The sequence below is a fragment of the Ambystoma mexicanum genome, chromosome 2q (genome assembly GCF_040938575.1).
Source record: "Ambystoma mexicanum isolate Mex_15411 chromosome 2q, UKY_AmexF1_1, whole genome shotgun sequence".
NCBI lineage: Eukaryota > Metazoa > Chordata > Amphibia > Caudata > Ambystomatidae > Ambystoma > Ambystoma mexicanum.
The window spans coordinates 609938271-609957222 of NC_090924.1; the positions used below are offsets into that span (position 1 = coordinate 609938271).

The 18952-nt window shown below is 45.3% G+C and overlaps 1 protein-coding gene across 2 annotated transcripts in view; it reads right to left on the reverse strand.

Moving 5' to 3' along the window:
* OXSR1 (oxidative stress responsive kinase 1) overlaps positions 1-18952 on the reverse strand; it is a 1686100-nt gene that overhangs the window by 733090 nt on the left and 934058 nt on the right. For both annotated transcript variants that reach the window (XM_069647752.1, XM_069647753.1), the window contains exon 9: positions 3999-4047. In XM_069647752.1, the coding sequence (XP_069503853.1) occupies positions 3999-4047 (49 nt within the window). The remainder of the gene's footprint in view (positions 1-3998; positions 4048-18952) is intronic.

Consider the following 18952-nt stretch of genomic DNA (forward strand, 5'->3'; position numbering starts at 1 on the left):
CAGAAAATCAACCAGTCAATTATGAGCAATGGTGAAAAGCCAGGTTTTTATTAAGTAATGGTTGTGGTGGGAAAGATACACTTTGGTGCACAACCACAGATGGTTCTTTTTCTTCTACCATGAAAAGTCCTAAAAAGAAGTTAAAATCTCTTTCCGATCCAGGGACTGACCCTGCAGAAGGGTCAGGAATCAGGAGCATGTATGAGGGGAGCAGCAGCCGTTCAGTCCTGTCAAAAAAGGGGGTCCGAGTAAAGTCATTTGATGGAGGATGAACCCCGCTTCTGCATGAGCAATGACATCCTTGTTGTTATAGAAAGAGCTTCATAGGTCTCAGAAATTCTTTGGTCAGTTGATTATGACTGCTAAAAGAGTTGCCATAAATCCTTCAATGAGGAGATTAGTGAAAACTGAGGCCCTCGAGCAATGCCAGCAGCCTATGTCCTATGTGAGAAACCTGAGGGCATTCTCACAAGTAGTCCCCAGGGATCCATTTCTCAGGTGGCCAGGGAAGGGCCATCGCTCTTGGATCCCAACGTTGGGGACAGACCAGTGATGGAGGATCACCTGGGTAGGGGATCTTTGGGGAATGCGGGGAGAGCGTCCAAAGGCGGGACATGGTATGCCCATGTTGCGTGTCCCAGTCCTTCCTATCCACCCTCTTCGTTCATGGGATATTGTTACTCCAATCCCATCCTGCCCCTGAACCTTCCATCACCAAAATGGTAGACAAATTCTCGAGGTCATCTAGAAAGACCAACCCCCCTCCTTAGCACTAACCTGGTTTCTCCTTCCTCAAAACTTAAAAGTACTGGGAACCCCTCTTTTTCCTCCCAGATATTCCCCTCAACCTCAATTCCCCACCTTGAGGAGCCCCAACAAGTTCCCACACCCAAAAATGAGAAACAGTTCAGGCGCCCTCAGCCCATCTGAGGTATTTTCATTCTTATACCATCACCCCCTGCCCATTTCCAACAAATACCGAGACGAGGAGACAACTAGGATCAATACAGATTACCCATCGGTATAACATAGGTAAAGTAAGAGAAACCTAGCATCGAAATAACTCAAGTTGTCCCACTAATTTAATAGGCATTCAATAGTAACCATTCACGCCTGACAACACTTGACTGGTCTTTTCACTATAAAAGGTGTGGTCTGACACAAATGTATGAACGAATAGGAGAGCAAGCAGGAGAACGAGTTGGGAGGAGAGAAGAGATGCCAGAGTTGCCCAACACCAGAGCCCAGAGACACCGGAATGTCGAGACCCTGAGGAACTGCCGTGCGAAAGAGCAGAAGCGTGTCAATGCCATGTCCCCAGGGAGTCAAGAAGGGTCCTTGTATGGGAGCCGAGAGGCGTGCTGGTGCCACGTAGAACCTGTGTATGTGAATGCTCATTCCCCTGGGCCGGTGAGACAGCCCAGAAGTGTCTGAGGGGCAGGTGGTGGGACACTGACCTCGGAACAAACAGCCGGAGTGAATCGGCAGCGCAGAAGTCAGCCCGGTGAGTCTGAAAGCTTTGAAGAGCCGGGTTATGAAGAGCACGATACAAGGAAATGCATAAGCAAGAGAGCTGCGTTTGAATGGGCGTTTGTTGGAAGCTGACTGGAAGTCTTCAACAAAGATACAACAGCCTAAGCGTGAGGCGTGCGTTTGTGTTGGACAATGAAACAATATGAATGAAAGAGGGCCAGAAGCCCGTGGAAAAGGTGCAAGAGGCAAGAAGGAAAAGACAGCATATAAGAGGGTGCGAGAGACCTAAAGTGGCCCAGAAGGCCCTGGAAAAGGTGTAAGAAGCACAAAAGGAAAGGACAGTATAAAAAGGGTGCAAGTGACACGATAAGGAAGAAGCAAGTGCAAGAGTGCACAAAAGCATGAAAGAAGCATGCAAGAAGCACAATCAAGATAAGGCATAAAGGTTGGTGGAAGTGTGCACGGAAAAGGCGAAAGAACATAGGAAAATGGTGTAGGAAGCATCTGAAAATAAAAAGTGAAAAAGGAAGTAAAAGTAACGAACCAAGGGAGGGGAAAAGGGTCAGAGCAGTCGCGATGCGGAAGAGCCTAGCGTTTCCGAAAGCCTCCGATTCTACCCCATAAGAGGATGATGTGCAGGAAAGATTGTACATGAGAAAAGGCACATCCTGACCAGCTGACTTGTTTTGAAAGCTGAAAGAGGCCTGAGCTTGGGGAAGGGAAACCCAAGGGACCTATTGAAGAAACGGACTGTTTTGCATTGAAATCTGAAAGTAAACAAGTTAAAGCTTGGGGAAGGAACCCCCAAGGAACTCAAGGACATTGGAGGCGTTTGAGTTCATGGTAAGGGCCCTGTGGAGAAGGTTGTACTAATAGCCCTGGTGAGTAAACCCATCTTTGTGACATTGACCAAATTAAACCTGGTGAAAAAACCACCTGAAACAAACTTTGGTTTTGCCATTTTTGTTGAATCACAATATTTCCTTTTCAAAAGACGATCTATCCCATTTTTGTACAGTGTGATGGCACGCATAGGTTTAGACACAGACTGACATATTTCGGACAGACGACTGCCATTAGAAGTATCAGTTAAGGGAACCATCCATTTAGAGTTACGGCCAGTCAGGCATTCCACCACCCCAGGAACTTCAATAAATAAAGGTTTTAAAACAAATACTTTTGAGTCTGTCTCTCTTGATAGCATGCCCGTCTCACACCCGTTTCACATTTTGTACACTATTGTCATGTTCGCCATATGGATAAAGAAGGAACATTTAAATTAACCTCTGAAAACGTACTGCACATGGAGCCAGAATATTTCCTTGAAGGTCAGCTCAAAGATCGAAAGTGAGCCTCAGGCATTAGCCCGGTAAAAGCCAAAGCCCCTGGAATGGAGTGTTAAGTCACTTGTGAGAAAAGCTTGCCTTAATTATGCAAAGCTTCCAATTATTCAGTCCCTAAGAGGGAAACCTCAGACGATGGGCCGATAGCTGGTTTAGCCACTCCCTCAGGGAGTGACACTGTGGCAAGCTTCACCCCGGGCTAGGGATTCTTGGACCATGGCCATATGGAAAGTTTAGTCCCCGTTTGAAGATTCTCTGAACCAAGTCCAGAACGTAGACATCTGGACAGTTCCTCCTGTGAATGATAATCATGGGAACAAGTCACAAGGCCGGGGTACTGAGGAAAAAAGGAGGACTTCGGATGTTTCTTGAAGACGTCAATTCGTGAAGATCTGAAGGAGGAAGTTGGTGAAAGATCTCCCAACAAGCAGTCTTTCCCTTAATTAAAAGTCAAGAAAAAGCAGAGTACAAGGAGCAAAGTTCTCATGAATGATGCACCGAATGCACCCCAAATAGAGCATGTGGGGTGTGATGCAGGTAACAGTTTATCGCAAGACCTTCCGAACGAAACAAGTTTGTGGGGTGTAAGCAGAAGACCGTGGAGAAGTGGCATACATAAAACACAACGAAACCTAAAGAGGCCACATGGCACCAAATAAATGTAAAGAGCAACTGCTGCCAAGGGAGGTGTCTGTGCCATGCAGTAGGGAGAAAAAAATGGGTTCTTCAGCATTACAAAACTCTGGGTTTGATCTGTTGATGAGGAGTCACGCTAGTATGAAAGAAAGGGGACGGGACATGGACATTTCTGTGTTCCAAATTTGCTTACTGCTTACACTGTGCCTTACTTTAACCAAGGCCATATATGAACATCGATAGCTATACATCTATAACATACTGCTATATTCAATTGCAATCTTAAGCAGTAGTGCAGGGTAATAGATAGGCAAAATCACTAAAAATCAATCATGGCACAACCAACTGCACACATACATACTATACAAGTTGCCAAACCAGTTCTGCAGGTGAGTGTTCAATTTTGTAGCAATTTCTTATTTAATCATGCGAGCCCTCAGAAGGATATTACACATGGCAAAAACAGGTAACTAAACCAAAATTTTAATTGGAGAAGCAGGTTTCTAAAAACAATTTTCTCTTTCAGGAGAAATGGAACATTCCTACCTTTGCTTTCTGGAAGAATTTGTGCTTTAATAGTTCTGCTGCAGTTGGCCTAGAAAGTGAAAAAACATGCTCAGTTACAAAGCATAGTGAAACTATGAAACTGACTGAATCCAATCATACTAGTTTGTAAAGGTAGTGAGGACAATATGCTGTTATTAGGGGAACCAATCATAACACAGCGGCCTATTTAGGTGTTAAAATCACGTAATAAAGCAAGAATGTAGCCGTTTTACAAAATAGTGAAAAAGGCACAATTGGTCGATGCCTCATTGATGACTAACAATAGGATGGGAAAGCTTAGACAGACAAATGGTTGCACAGCATTTACTCCTTTATGATTGATCTAGTGGTCTATAGATTATATTTAGTGAAGTAAAAAACAAATAAAAATTGCAAAACTTTCGTACAAGGCCTTATTGTCATAAGAAAATGGCTTCAAGAGACAATTACAAATGATCAAAACAGATAGTTCATTTTCAATGCAGGAAATATATGGGATATATCACTCCCTGTAATCGTATTTTTGATGCTTCTATCTGCTTAGATTCACATGCTATACATAGGCCGACATCTAGCGGTAGCCACAGAAAATTAAATTTTTTGTTTTTCGAAACTCAAAATAGGACATCGACAGGCCGAGCCAGTAATACCATTGCTAGTGTGACGTCTCCTGTACCCATGGTCCTTCACGCGTCAAGGTCCCTCGGACTGTTTTGTTTATGACATGAGGTAGCATGAAGTGTAGCGCGAGTATAGATGTAATAATGCAGATAAAGGTATGTGAATCTGCTTTAGAATGTTTGTCAATCCAGTAATGCTGAGTAAAAGTATGTATGGAACTCCATGTAGCTGCTTTGCAAATGGCATCTAGAGGGACTTTGCAATAAAGGCCAAAGTAGTTCCTGTACCTCTGGTAGTGTGAGCTCTTGGTGTGGAAGGCACAGTCTTGTTTGATAATGAGTAGCTGAGCTATATAATAATAATAATATCTAGTTTTATATAGCGCTACAAGCCCGCAGGCATCTTAGCGCTGAGATAAGTGTTGATAATATTATCCCACAGCGTGGTATTGGTTGGTAATCAATTTATCAACCAAGAAAGGATGAAACGTTGAGTTGCCCTGCCAGGATTCGAACCTGCATCATCAGGCTGCACACAGATGTCAGAAACAGGCGCTACACTCGTTATTCTATCTGGCCAGCTATGCATTTAACTATCCAATTGGAGATGGCGTTTTTAGAAACGTGATCACCTTCCCTGCCAGGTGCTATGGAGACAAGCAGTTTTTCTTAGTGGGTTTGTCTTGTTTACATAGTAAAAACCACATTCCTTACATCTAGTGTATGGAGGTTCTTCTCAGCTGAGTTTGAAGGATTTTGAAAGAAAGTGGGTAGTTCAATGGATTGATTAACATGGAACTTGGATATGGACTTAGGTGAAAACCTACGGTGTGCTCTTAGTACCAACTTGTCTTTGGAGAAAACAAAGAAAGGGTTGTGCTGAAAGCTTGTAGCTCACTTACCCTTCTTATGGAGGTGCTGGATACTAGAAAAGATGTCTTGTATGTTAGGTGTTTAAGGCTGGATTTGTGGATAGGCTTGAAGGGAGGACCCATGAGCTTTGACAGTACCATATGGAGATGCCACCCTGGAGACAGGTTGGAGATGGGGGTGGGGAGGTAACGTCTCTCTACTCCCTCCATGAAATCCTTAACAGGGACTTTCCACCAGGACACCTTGTTCTGTGAAGTGATACACATGGACAGTGCCGCTAGGTGAACCTGGATGGAGTTGAATACTAGGTCAGAGTCTAATAAGTGGAGCATGTAGTGAATAATGTGTGATGGAGTCCATTCTATAGGGTTTACATTTTTTGACTGCCACCATGTTACAAATCATTTCCACTTGTTAAAGTAACAGTGTCTGGTGTTAGGTTTATGTGCCTTCTTGAAGATTTCAACCCACCTTTGAGGTAGTTTTCCAAACTAGGACTTCAGGAGCCAGGCTGCCAAGTTCATAGACTGAGGATGTGAGTGTAACGTTGTCCCCCAGTGTTGGGTGAGCATGTTGAAGGGGCACAGGAGTTGGATTGGTTTGCACATTGCCAGTTTGAGCAGATACGGAAACCAAGTTTGTCTCGCCCACTTCGGAGCAACTAGGATTAGAGTTGCTTGTTCCTGGTGCATTTTGTGCACTATCCTGCTCAGGAGTGGTGTCAGTGGAAAAGCGTAAGCAAATATCCCTGACCAGTTCATCCATAAGACGTTCCCCTTGGATCTGGGTTGGGGAAACCTGGATGCAAAGTCTGGGTATTGTGTGGTATTGTTTTTGTTTTATTGTTGCAATTGTGGTTTACAGCAAACCTTACACAAAAGGAATGTACAGAATCAAACTTCAATGACACAAAAACAGCAAGAAAATCATACATTATCTAGCCAATGATCTGAAATAATTTTTGAAAAATTGTTTAAAGCGAAAATCAATGATACATTCGTCCCCCACATTAACCTGCACCAGAACAAGTTTGTAAAGATATCCAAGTTGTCACCAAATTTACCAAAGTTGAAACATGACCTAATGTTATCAAAAAAGGGACAAGCAATAACCCAGTGTTTCAAGGTTTCTGTTATATCAACATCTTTGCAAAATCTACAATGTGCTGGATTGCCAAGTAGTTGCAATACCTCCAAGTGCTTTATTCTTTCCCTTGTGTGGAACTGATTCAACCTGAAACTGAGGTAGTTAGCCTTTGCTTTAGTCACATGGAAAATGTTGTAGGTACAGTGGTATGCACACTCTCATGTCTAAAGTGTGAGTATTGTACATATGTAGCATATGAGCCGATGGAGTCTATCGTTTAAGCCCAATCAGACCTGAAAAAACATTTTTACCACAACTGGTCGCTGTATCAAGTCCAGCTCAGTACCACCAATTGAGAACAATATTCCTTGCATTCTGGACTTGAAGAAATTGACAGAGGCATTTGTTTCATAACTCGATTCAAGTCCACATACTGCGAGTTCTCAACCACTGCATTTGGAATTGTCAGGGATAAATACAAACCTCCTTCCACAGTGTGCCTTGTATTGTATCCAGCAAGTTCTCAAACATTGTATAAGCAGATGTCCAAGCCGTATAACAGGACCAATTGTATCTTAGCCAGACAGAAACAATAGATTAGTAGTATGGAGAACTTGCACAATCTGACCATCAAGTTTTCTCTTTTCGGCATAGAGAATGTTCTTCCATGCATCCGCCAAGACCTGGTTGGTAAAATTGCATCCCAAATAGGTCACAGATACTACTTGTTCGACACGTTCAGAGCCCATCACCCAATGTTTGACTTTTGCTTTGGAATTCTTAGGGATGATAACAAACTTAGATTTCAATCTATTTGGGGAAAGGTCGTTGCCAGTGCGTACCTAAGAAAAAGATTCAGCATAAATTGGAGGCCCCACGGCATACGATCAAAAAGGATGAAGTCATCAGCAAGGACCAGCCAGTCCATTTAAGACTGCCCAGCTGTGCTGGCGAGATGGATGGCCCATTCCACAGGCCTTCAACATCACTTCCATAGAGGTTAAAGAGGATCGGCACAAGCGTGCATCCTTGTTTGAGACCCACGTACGAGTTGACTGATCTAGACAATGACCCCTCCTTAGTCATGCGTACGCTTAGTGTGGTATCAGTATGGAGAAGGGCAAGCAATTGCACTAACTTTCTGGCAACAATCATGTGGAGTAGTTTTGTCCACAATGTGGATGTAACCACACAGTTAAATGTGCCAGACATATCCATAAAGGGCAGTTAGACAGGTCTTGCTTGACTATGATGGATGTTTTCACGTGCATGCATCAAAAGAATGGCATTCAAGGAAACACCCAGTTGCTGCCTAAATCCCACCTGGAATCTACTGAGTAGATGAAACAGTCTGAATCACATGTTGAGCTCCCTCAAGAGCAGTATAGCGAAAACCTCGCTGGTGACGTCAATAAGGGCGATGGGCCTGTAGTTCCGATCCGTAGGATCACCCTTTTTTAGAATCGGAATAATGATGGATTGTGTCCAAGAGACTGGAATAACGTGGGTCAGATGTATTTGGTCAAACATAGGTTTTAAAAGCCGTGACCAGATCTGAGGGGCATCCTTCAAAACAAACAGAGGAATTCGATCCGCACCCAGCGCACGTGATGGCTTAATTCTGCCTATTGCCCACATTATGTCTTCTTCATCCCACAGGCATGTGCTCTTACAAACCGGACCCAGAACCGATTCATGGACAGCGTTGAGTATCAAGCAGAGAGTATTTGGTATTATAGAAATCAACCCAAGATTGTTCCTCAATCGGAGAGCCATGCCTGGGCCTTTACCACCCAAAGTGCGATTGATTGTATCCCAGAATTTGTTTTCCCTGCTGATACAAAGTTGGCGAAGTGTGGACTGATGAATACAAAGATTTGATTCAATCTTTAGGGATATAACTAGATTAGTATGCAGTTGGCACACCTTTTTCCTAGCAGTGATGTAATCGGGGTAAGACAACCCCTGCTCCTTGAGCGCAGCCAGATATTTCTGTTTGAGTCTCTTTGACAGCAAAATTCTATTATCAGGCAAGTACATGGAAGTCCCTCCACTTATGAGAGGTTTATCTCGGATGACTCTCTTGACACAGTCTATAATAATTTCATAGGGTGCATTAACACTGACCACTCCCGGGCCAGATTACTAGAACCTGTACTCCGAGTTAAGGAAGTGTTGGTCAAGAATGTGTTGAATTTTTCCAGTCTTGCGACTCAATTGGGGGGCAAGCCCTCCACTAGCCACCGAAAGGCCAACCAAATCCGGTCTTAAGTCTCAGAAAAACCAGAGAATATCAAGAGTAGATCGTCACCCAAGGCGGTGTCAACGTGGTTTAAGTATCCATATTTGAGGCGAAGATTGGTCAAAATGTAGAGGTAGTCGATCCGAGATGTTCAACAGCCTCTCTGCTATGTGTACACAGGACAGTCTGTGAGGGAAGAAACTCGATATGGAACATACCCCATTCACTGAGAAAGCGGTCCAAGCTAGTCCCCCACGGGGCATTGTAATGCAGCGACAAGGGGATAACTTCACCACCACTGTACATGGATCCCCGTTCACAGTTGGCGTTAAAATCGCCCCCAAGGATTATATTGTTGGTTTTGCCCCAGTCGAATCAGTCTTGAAAGATAGCACTTAAGGAGTCGTGCATCGTCTTCAAGAGAAGGCTGTGCGGGTTCCAATACATGTTGATCAATAAAATCGAAGGCTGCCGCTATCAACCATTCATTGTGGAAATACATTTGTACTTCCACACACATTTCATGAAATCAACTCGACACTAGTTTTGCCAGGGTTTACCCACGCCCTGTCTGATGACTTCAAAAGGTTTGAGGGCAGGTGTGGAGTTGTTGCGCACAACAAAGATGGCCGTCTGACAGAGGAGCTGCGCAGTCCCGCATCGATACGCACCTAAAATCCTTGTTTAAGGGTGTGTTGTACATGTAGAGCGGTTCGCCTGTGCTGCTGAACACCCGCGCTACTGAATCGTCTGGGTCTGATCCCAATCGGCTGCCCGAGTAGCTCGCTGGATCCCTGCGGGCCTAGGGATGCGCTGAAAGCCGTCTACCCCTTCCACTCAATGTGCACCTGAAGGAGCTGGTGAGCGTGGTGTGGAGGTTGCTCGTGGTCCTCGCCACTGCGTTGCCATCAAGAGAGACGCCAGCTTCAGGGGACGGGAACCTACCGCATATCCCCTCAGGAACCTCCCAGGTCCATCTAGCCGCCCCTCGGCCCCATGTGCTTAGCCCTCGCACAAGGGCTGTGCTGCTACAGTCACCTATCCGCGCATCCTGGAGCGACACTGTCTGAACACTGCATGACTATCGGAAACCTCCCAGAGAATAGGAGTGTGCCCCTGTGCTATCGCTGAGGTTTGAAGGATGCGTGGTGCCTTTCACGGATCCCCTTACCAAGTGCTCCAATAATGGCAAGCTGTTGAGGAATGAGTCAATCTCAGCGAGGGTTGCTGTATCAAAGTTGGCATAGAGTGTGGAGTAAAAGGAGTGGAATACCCTAGTCACCTCGGGTAAGGTGTGAACCAGTGCCCCAGTCGTGTCCTGCACAAATGGAATGGGATGACTTCCCCCTGCTGTTTGTCCAGGCTGGCAGTGGCCTTCAAGAGGACCGTGGGGATATCAAGTGTGTCAAAGAGTATTTAGTACTTGACACCTCAAACAGTGAAGTGCAAGTTTTGGACCTGGCCAACAGGTTGGGTCACATTTGGACAGTAGGTCAGATATCGAGGACACCTCTGCATCCAAGTTCAGTGTTTGTGTGTTCCACAGTACATAATCTTTAATGAGTCCCATGTCCTCACTAGTCCAAATTGCCCCCTTGACAAATCCTTCCAGAAACGCTGTTCATTTAAGCAGTTCGTTGAACACAGTCTGCTGTCCTATAAAACCCCCACACCCCCCACTCCCGCCACTCCCGCCACATGTCTTGGGTCTCAGCCAAGGTCTTTAGTGCAAGATGTAGGCTGTGTAAATTTGACAGAAAGGAAAATACGAGGTCTTGAGATGGAAAAGCTACAGAACCCTTGGGTGGCAGACAATCTTTGGCCTACAGTCCCTGAGTGAAGGGACTGTAGGCCCGGGTAGACCAGTGATTCCTCCATTGTTGGTAGTAGCCAGCCCTTGCCAGTGACATTGAAGGCTAGAAACCTTGTTCTCTTTAGAAGGGCTCAAGGTAGCAATAATGACAAGTTGAGCAGCCGAAGTCCCCTCTACCCTATTGGAGGACTCATGGTACAGTCCAGACAGGGTGACTTCTTTTTAGGATCCGATGCATTGTGAGAAGTTAAGTCACATCTAGTTCTACCAAGGGGAGACAAAGTCCTACTTGGCGAGCCACCTAGAGAAGTCAGAGTCTGGCGCCTCTAGGGCCAAGCCTCCTAAATGGGACCTGTTCCCTCTGAGTGCACCGAAGTGCGCCTTAATAGAAACCATCTCCAGGTCTGTAATGTCTCTCAGGAGCTCCCTAGTGTATGTAGAGACTAAATGGAAAGAGTCCTCCAGAATTGTACAGTCATGGTGTGGACCATCGTTCTCACCACCCCCTGCCTCAACAGGCAGAGGACGGGTCAGTGACTGAACAGCACAGAATTAGTAATTGGACCTAGAAGACAGGGAAAAGCCCCCTTGTAAGTTCCCAAATATAAATACTTGTGGAGAAAGGGGGGGGGGGGGGGAAATGGAGCGGGAGATAAAGTCAAAGATTGTTTTAACTGAGAAAAGGGTTCCTTGGCAGAAGCCAGAGGTTTTGCCATAATCCCTGGTGAGTGTCCTTTTTCATTACGGCCCTGTACAAATTGCTGGGCAGCAGAGGTGTGAAATCTTACCACCTTCCTGGAGACCATAACCGGAGGAGCAGATGTACACTCCTACATGCATTCCACCTCAGCTAGCCCCAACACTGCCGTGTTACCTGAAAAGTCAGCTGAGCTTGGAGCAGTGGTTTTGATTGAAAGCAGCAGTTCATGCCAGCCCATTACATGAGCTAAGGTTGCCAGATTATTGATACCCACTGCCCTGGTCTCCTATGTCCTTACCCAGCCCAAAGCCACTCCCTCAGGTTTTGCATTGTTCATCACCTGATGTGTCGTGGACAGCACCACAGTTAGAGGCCACTAGAGCACTGAATGAGGAAACCCTCTCTAGCGTACCACTCTCAGATGCAGAGTATAAAGTTTGAATAGGTCATACAAGGTGAATCGCAGAATTCAAATTTCCAAATAACAAATAAAACAGTAGATCCAATGGATGATAGCCCACGACAAAATTCCAGGTCAGTTTAAGGGCACCAGAGCCCACAGTCTCCACCCTAACAAAAGAAACAAAGCAGCAATGGGTCGGTGGATCCATTGGCATACACAGTGGATCAAACTCAACTCAGCAAAAGGGTAAGCTCAAAGGCACCAAGGCCTGCAGTCAGGCCCTAGGTAGGTACAAATAGTTGATGTGAAAGGAGAAGCAGGGCAAGACATGTGCCTGTTCAGGAACCCAAGTTCAGTTCAGGACAAGGAAACGGATCAAAGACAGATATACAAGTGGTCCAAGTTCAGCTCAGCAGAAGTGTCGGCTCAAAGGCACTGAGGCCCCCAGTCACCGCCCTAATCACGGTTTGTCGGTTGTTAGAAGAAAATGGCCAGATCAGTACAGAGACCCGTGTCTGCTCCAAGGCCCTAGCTCAGATCAAGAAAAAGAATAAGTGTTGTCTCAAAGGCACCAGAGCCCACAGTTACCAGCCAAAAGCAAGGTAATATCGGGCACAAAGCTAGTGGAATGGCTCGATTGGAGGAAGCTGTGTTTGAGAAAAAAAAACATTTACTTTGCTTCTGCTCTCTGTCCTGGGTTGGCTCAAATGCAAAGATGCCTGCAGTCACCACCCAAAATAGGTGTGCCCAGTGCGATCCAAAAACAAAGGTTCAATAGGTCAAAGTTGTATCCATGGAAGATGCCGTAGCTGCTCCATGACCAGGGTCGGCTCAAAGGCACCAGGGCTGCAGTCCCCACCCAGGAGTGAAGCAGCTGGTTCGAGAATACACCAAGCTGTTTGTTTTTGTTTGTGCCGCAACCTCTCAAATCAAGAGACTGATGCTTTAGTTACTATAAGGTGCAAGACAATCGTAGAAAACTGGACTGGACGTAAAAAGAAGCTCTCAGCCGAACAGTGGAATGGCTTCTGAGTAGCATAGATATAGAAGTAGGAGAAGAGTGGCAGAGCGTCTTTAAGGGTCACACTAATGCATGCTCCCCGCATTCCCGCAAAATGAGACCCCCCTCCTCACTGTACTCCTGCGCCTGTATGAAGCAAGTCCAAGTTATTAAAATACCTTCCGGCATGTGACGGACGGACCGCACAGACCGCTATCCAACTCAGCCAACTCTGGGCATAGTGCGTTTTGGCTTGTGGCGAGCAAGTCTAAAGCAGGATAGCCCCAGTGGGAAAAGACATTGTCCAAAATTCCTCTGTTGAGTTGCCACTCGTGTTCGTCGGGTAAGGTTACCTCTGCTTAGAGAGTCTGCTAGAGAATTGAGTTCCCCTGGAAAGTTTTGAGACACTAGGAACATGTTCCGCTTGAGTGCCCACTTCCAAATGTTTTGGGCTAGCCTGGACAGACTTGGAGAGTGTGTGTGTCCCCTTGCTTGTTTAAGTAAAACATGGCAGTGGTGCTGTCTGTGAGGACTTGCACAGTTTGACTTGTTAAGTGCACCTGAAAGGCTTGTGGGGCTTTGAGTACAGCTAATCTCTACAAAAGGTTGATGTGATTTTGGGCTGTGTGGTGTAGGTAATGGGCTCCACATCTGGAGATAGAGGTGCCTGTAGTAACTATTGCATGCACTGGAGGATTGTAAAAGAGTTTTCCTTTTAACAGGTTTTACTTTGACCACCAGCATAGCGCTTGTACTGGGGTTAGAGAAACAACCACTACATCGCCCCTAACACCACTTGCTGAGACCATTATTTTGCTAACCAGTCTTGCATAAGGCGCATGCACAACAGTGCATGCAGAACCAAATAAATGCATGAAGCCATCATCCCGAGCAAGTGCATTGCTTTCCACAAGGTTATTTGACGACCAGCTAGATACTAAGGTTTTTGCAGCAGTATGTTTTGCACTCTTTCGTTTGACGGGAAAACTAGACCAACGCATAAAAAAGCAGTGTCGCAAAGCAATTTGCTATGCAATTCTGTAGGTTTGTTAATCAAATTGACACTTGTGTAGCAAAGCTAGCTATTTAAGTTACCATTTTCAATCAAATCCCAGCTTGACCTGTGGTTCTTTTGCACGTGAGGTCTCTTCACCCGCTTTTCTCTGTCCACTTCAAGTTCAAAGGGGCTAATGGAGAGAGAGTGTGCAACAGTAATCTCCTCCACTCTAAGTGCCAAAGGTCTGTGTGGCAGGGCTATGAGACTTTAAGGCGTCCCGCCACATATATTCTTAATGACTTACTGCAATTCCTGTAAGTCCTCTCTGATTTACCTAACTTTATGTTTCCAGGGCTTTCAACAATCTGCCCATAAGTATCCTCAACAGAGATGTCACAATATCTGCTGATTGAAGCATGCAACATGTACAGTTTTCAAAAGAGCATTTATTAATTAGCTGACGAATTGTTATATATATATATATATATCAATCATTTTTCATTTTCAGTTAACGCATACAACAGTACATACAGATACATTGAACATAAATTCTATGTTTTATAAATGAAAAACGCATTCAAACAAATGTGTATACAAAACCAAAATTCATATAGACACCTGTCATTTTCTTGTAGGATGGTACAGAAATCAGTATCACATATTACAAGTAACAGTGTAACCAATACACAAAGTCAAATAAATCTAACTTCAACTATCAGTGACTCTCCCTAATCCAATTTCTAAATTTGAGTTGCTGATTGAGTTAGTGATCAATATGCATCCTCTATGTTGACCTCTTGGGTGTCAAAGGCCAGACAGAAAAGTGACCAAACCTTTGGTCTGCGTCAGGGAAATATTCTCTTCATCTTAAAAGGACAGTTGTGCACCCTATGTGCTGTGTTCTTTGATGTTTTGACTTTAAGATGGAACTGCCTTCTTCTGGGCCATAGATAAGGTCTCCCTAGAGGAGGAACATACTAATACATACAATTAGTACAGAGCTAGTCTAAACTGTCTGAAATAGCTCTGAGGGATTTTCTTAAAAACAAATTCAAACAAAACAGTAGAGAAGAAATCTCTTTTGTGCAAGACCAGAGCACCACTGACCTTGTCACTGTTCCTCACATGTACACCTAGAGGGTCGCGGGCCAGTGTTGCCTCACGTTGGTTTCATCCTAGATCCATGTTGTATCTTTGATTGGTGTCTCCCGGGACCTGTTGGTAACAGAACAGGTGGGTGAAAGCTTTACGTTCACTCACCTTGGAGCCCACTCTGTTTAACTAAAGAGGGCATTGCATGGCTTTGCGAGATTAAGTGATTTGTATTTTAATAAAGCTTAGGGAAGAAATGTACCTTAGTTGTCCCTATGTCTTGGGAATTCTCAGAGGTATGGCCTTCAAGGAAGAGCTGTGGCGGTGTCTCCCGTCTACACTGGGAGCTGTGTCATCCTGTAATGTAAGGTGTTTGAAAAGAAAGTTGTGTTACATTATTAGCTTGGCTCTATTAGTGTGGGGTGGGGGGTGGAATGGTTTTTTTATGTTCAAAGGGATAAGTGGTCCCGTTTCAACAGAGTATATGAAATCCATGCAGCAAGTCTGCTTATTAGTGGCTTTCTACTGCGACTGTGTTGGTGCAACCTTGCCGTTGTGATGGCAAACCAGATGCATCTGTAGGAGGTAGTGTATTCGGGCCCACAGTCTGCCCACACAGTCATCCCACCCTAATTCAGTTCTGTGGACGAACCAATCAAGTGTAGTGTCCGTGTGGACAAGCGTACATCCCTGATGTGAGAGTATGGTCAGCAGTGCCCCAGTTGCGTTTATGTGCACATGCTGGATCAGTTGGAAATCCAGACTTCTCTGGTGAGCTAGTATTGGTGTGCTAAGGGGCTATATCAGTGTTTGTGACCAACATAGGGCTGTTCAGTTCCTAATGGTGCACATGTCGGACATGCAATGATGTCCCATCAGTGATGGCCGCTTCTGGCAGGGAGCCCAAGTTGGCTAGTCTATCAATGTTTGAATCACTGGGATGTGGGTCTCGAAGGGTGCCGTAATGGGTTTACGGATGTGTGGGAACCCCGTAAACTGCTATACTAGTTGAGGGTCGTGCATCCTGACTCCAAACATATATGTGCCCCAGGTGGGTAAAGTAAGGAGGTGCTCAGCCTTCAAGGATGGATAATAGTAATCTGGTGTCTAAGCTTTATATTACAAACTAGTGGTTGTATGTGGGGGGAGTTTGGGTTAGGTTGTTTAGGACTGGCCTGTGCCATCCAAAATGCAATGGACAGGATTGGAGAGATTGGGGTGGCAAAGGGGTCATTCAGCTAAACGGCCCTGTGGGTTGTGCTTCGTTCAGTCCCCTTATGGTGGATTTGAGCCTGAACATCCACCAGGCTTCCTTATGAAAGTGCACTTGTCGCACTTGTGGTGTTCATCACTCTATCACCCACCAGTGCATGTCATCAGGGCCATGTTAATGTTCTATACTATATAGTGGGAGACTAGAGGAGCAGAGTGTGTTCTGCAATGCATTCTTGATCTGTGTTCCCCAATTCTTTTGTTTACCTGTCTCTGGGTCTGGTCTACATAACCTAAACTGCAAGGGCATTCTATAACGAAAATTACATTGGTCGTTTCACAGTTCGAGAAGTGGTAGAGTTCCCATACCTGGTCATCCACCTTGAATGATTTAATTTTCTTTGTAAATTTACACACTGTACATGTTCTGCAGGGGTGGTGCCCTCTACCCTCCCTCAAGGTCCACATTCTTGTTATCTTTTTAATTATCCTTTCATGGGTCAAGAATTCCTTCAAATTTTTAGAGCGTTTCAACGCTTGTCATGATCTCTGCTTCCAAAAGATCAGGACTTGCCCGACTCCCTTGGAAGCAGACCCATAACCCCGGTTCCGAGTGCCAGCCAGTCCCAATTGGGACCTTTTGGACCCTGTCCTGGTGCCAGTGGCACCAGGCTCATAAAGATGCCCAGTCCCAGCGCTGGAAGCGCCGGGCTCATAATGCTTGGGTGGACTTACCTGCAGCAGACCATGCTGCTTACTTACCTGCCAGTTGAACCCCTGATCCTCTTCTGTTTGGGACTACTTTTCCTGTTGGGTGGGGCAGGAGCCACTCCCTAGGTTCAGAACACTGGAACTCTTCTGGAAAGCAGGAACTCTTTTCTTACCTAGGCGTGGCTGTGGAAGGAGACACCTAAGCACTACAGGAGGCCATTTAAACCACACCCGATGGATGAATCTTGCTTTGCGTTATTCTGCATTCTCTGCAGCAGAAAGCTCATCGTGTCTTCTGCTTCTGATCCTGGGCCTAAGGGAACAAAGGCTTACCATCCTGGAATCCAGTCTTCAGCAGCACCTGTAAAGACAAAGAAAGAACAGGTTAGCACTATGGTCTTCAGTGGCAGCGCATCTCTTACCTGGTCCATCGGCTGTCACCAACGCCTCGCGCTGCATTCCGGCATCTGAAAGACAAAGGCTTACCAGATCTTTGCACGCTCCGGAGGCCTTCGGCGCTGCATCCCGCATCTGAAAGACAAAAGAAGGTGCGTTTAAAGACATTGGGCAACTTTATTACTCACGTGCCATTACTCCTTCCCACGCCGAATCCAGTGGGTATTCCAGCACCCTTCAGCTTCTCTAAAGCTCCGAACTTGTACCTGCAAGATAAAAGGGACAGTTAGTGATCATCGTGAAGCAGGCTACAAGCGCTTACTTACGTGCTTCCAGGCGCTTCTATTCCTCACGCGGGTTCGATCCTCAACTCTCATCAGCCCACCATCCGCCATCGCCGGAACCCTGCAAAACAAGAGATATCATTACAAAAGACTTTTAAGACATTTGAAGTGCCCAGAACTTACCGTTCGTGCAGTTAACGACGGACAGCAGTCCTCTGAGGTCAAGAGGCCTGCACCCTTATCCAGTGAAGAAACTGATTACGGCACCCTGCCCCGAGGCAGATGGAGAGCTCGGCGTTCACTTATCTAAGGTGAGGGCGTTAACCTTTGGGGTTCTACAGGAGAAGAGAAAGGGAAGAGGAGAGAGACACCCAATAACCCCAGTTCATTAATCCCATATTTTCTATCTGCAGACATCTTACTCTTCGAGTCAGACATACAGTGCACAGAGGTCCAGCCCAAAGAGCCAACCGTGTGTTACACATCACCTTTGAAGATACGGCATTCACCCAGTCAAGACCGGCGCCTCTGCGGGAATCAGATGAGCGTTACAACGCCATCCTTGGGAGAGGTTCCTCAGGGAGGCTCAGCTGGACCAAGGGCCAAAACCTTTTAATTAGCCCTTTTAGTTTGGTGGCATCTGGACTGAATGTTGCGACACAAGTGATGATGTTTTCTTCTGTAGGATGGATTTTGGGTTGAAGTAGTTCTCTCTCTCTCTCTCTGTATTTAGTGTATATAGTGCTCTTTTTCTTGGGTTCTTAAGGAGTTTCCTCAGATACCCACGGGCCTCTAATCTGGTTTGCAGGGCTGCAGCATGGTCGCTGGATAATTCAGTTTCTGTACAGTTCCTTCTTACTCTCAGGAACTGGCTGTAGCGTATATTATCCCTCAGATTCTTCTGATGCTTGCTCCTTTAGTGGAGAAGTGTGTTTCGGGCAGGTTGCTTTATTAAGAGAGTGCAGGTACGTTTTTCATTTTGTACCTGAATGGTGATGTCGAGGAAGTGGATTGCAGAATTGTTCTTATTTATGGTAAACTTGATTTCCTCAGTCTGGGAATTGATCCAGGCGAAGAAGTTGTCAAGAATGCCAGTGTCTCCCTTCCAAATGAAGATATATCAATGCAACGTCACCATTTTGTGATCCTATCTGAAAATGGATTGGTGGCATTGAGAACATATGTATGTTCATATTCAGCCATGCGTGGGTGTTCTAGGAAAGAAATTCTTTTCCAAATAATTGCAAACCAGAAATAATCAGGATGATCATTTTATTAAGCGATCTACACCGTCTTGCAAAGAGCAGTATTTTTTAACTTGACACTCATGCAGTTCCATTCCTAAAAATAAGTTGTTACATAATGCATAATTACAGTATTGATACCGTAAAACACTGCATCATCTCCATGCTCTACAGTAAAGTTTAGGTTGGTGTATCCAAATCTCATAATGCCAACTAGATTTCATTTTGTTGGGGAAGATGCATCATATTGAAGAGTGAACACTTTTGAAAATGTGCATGAT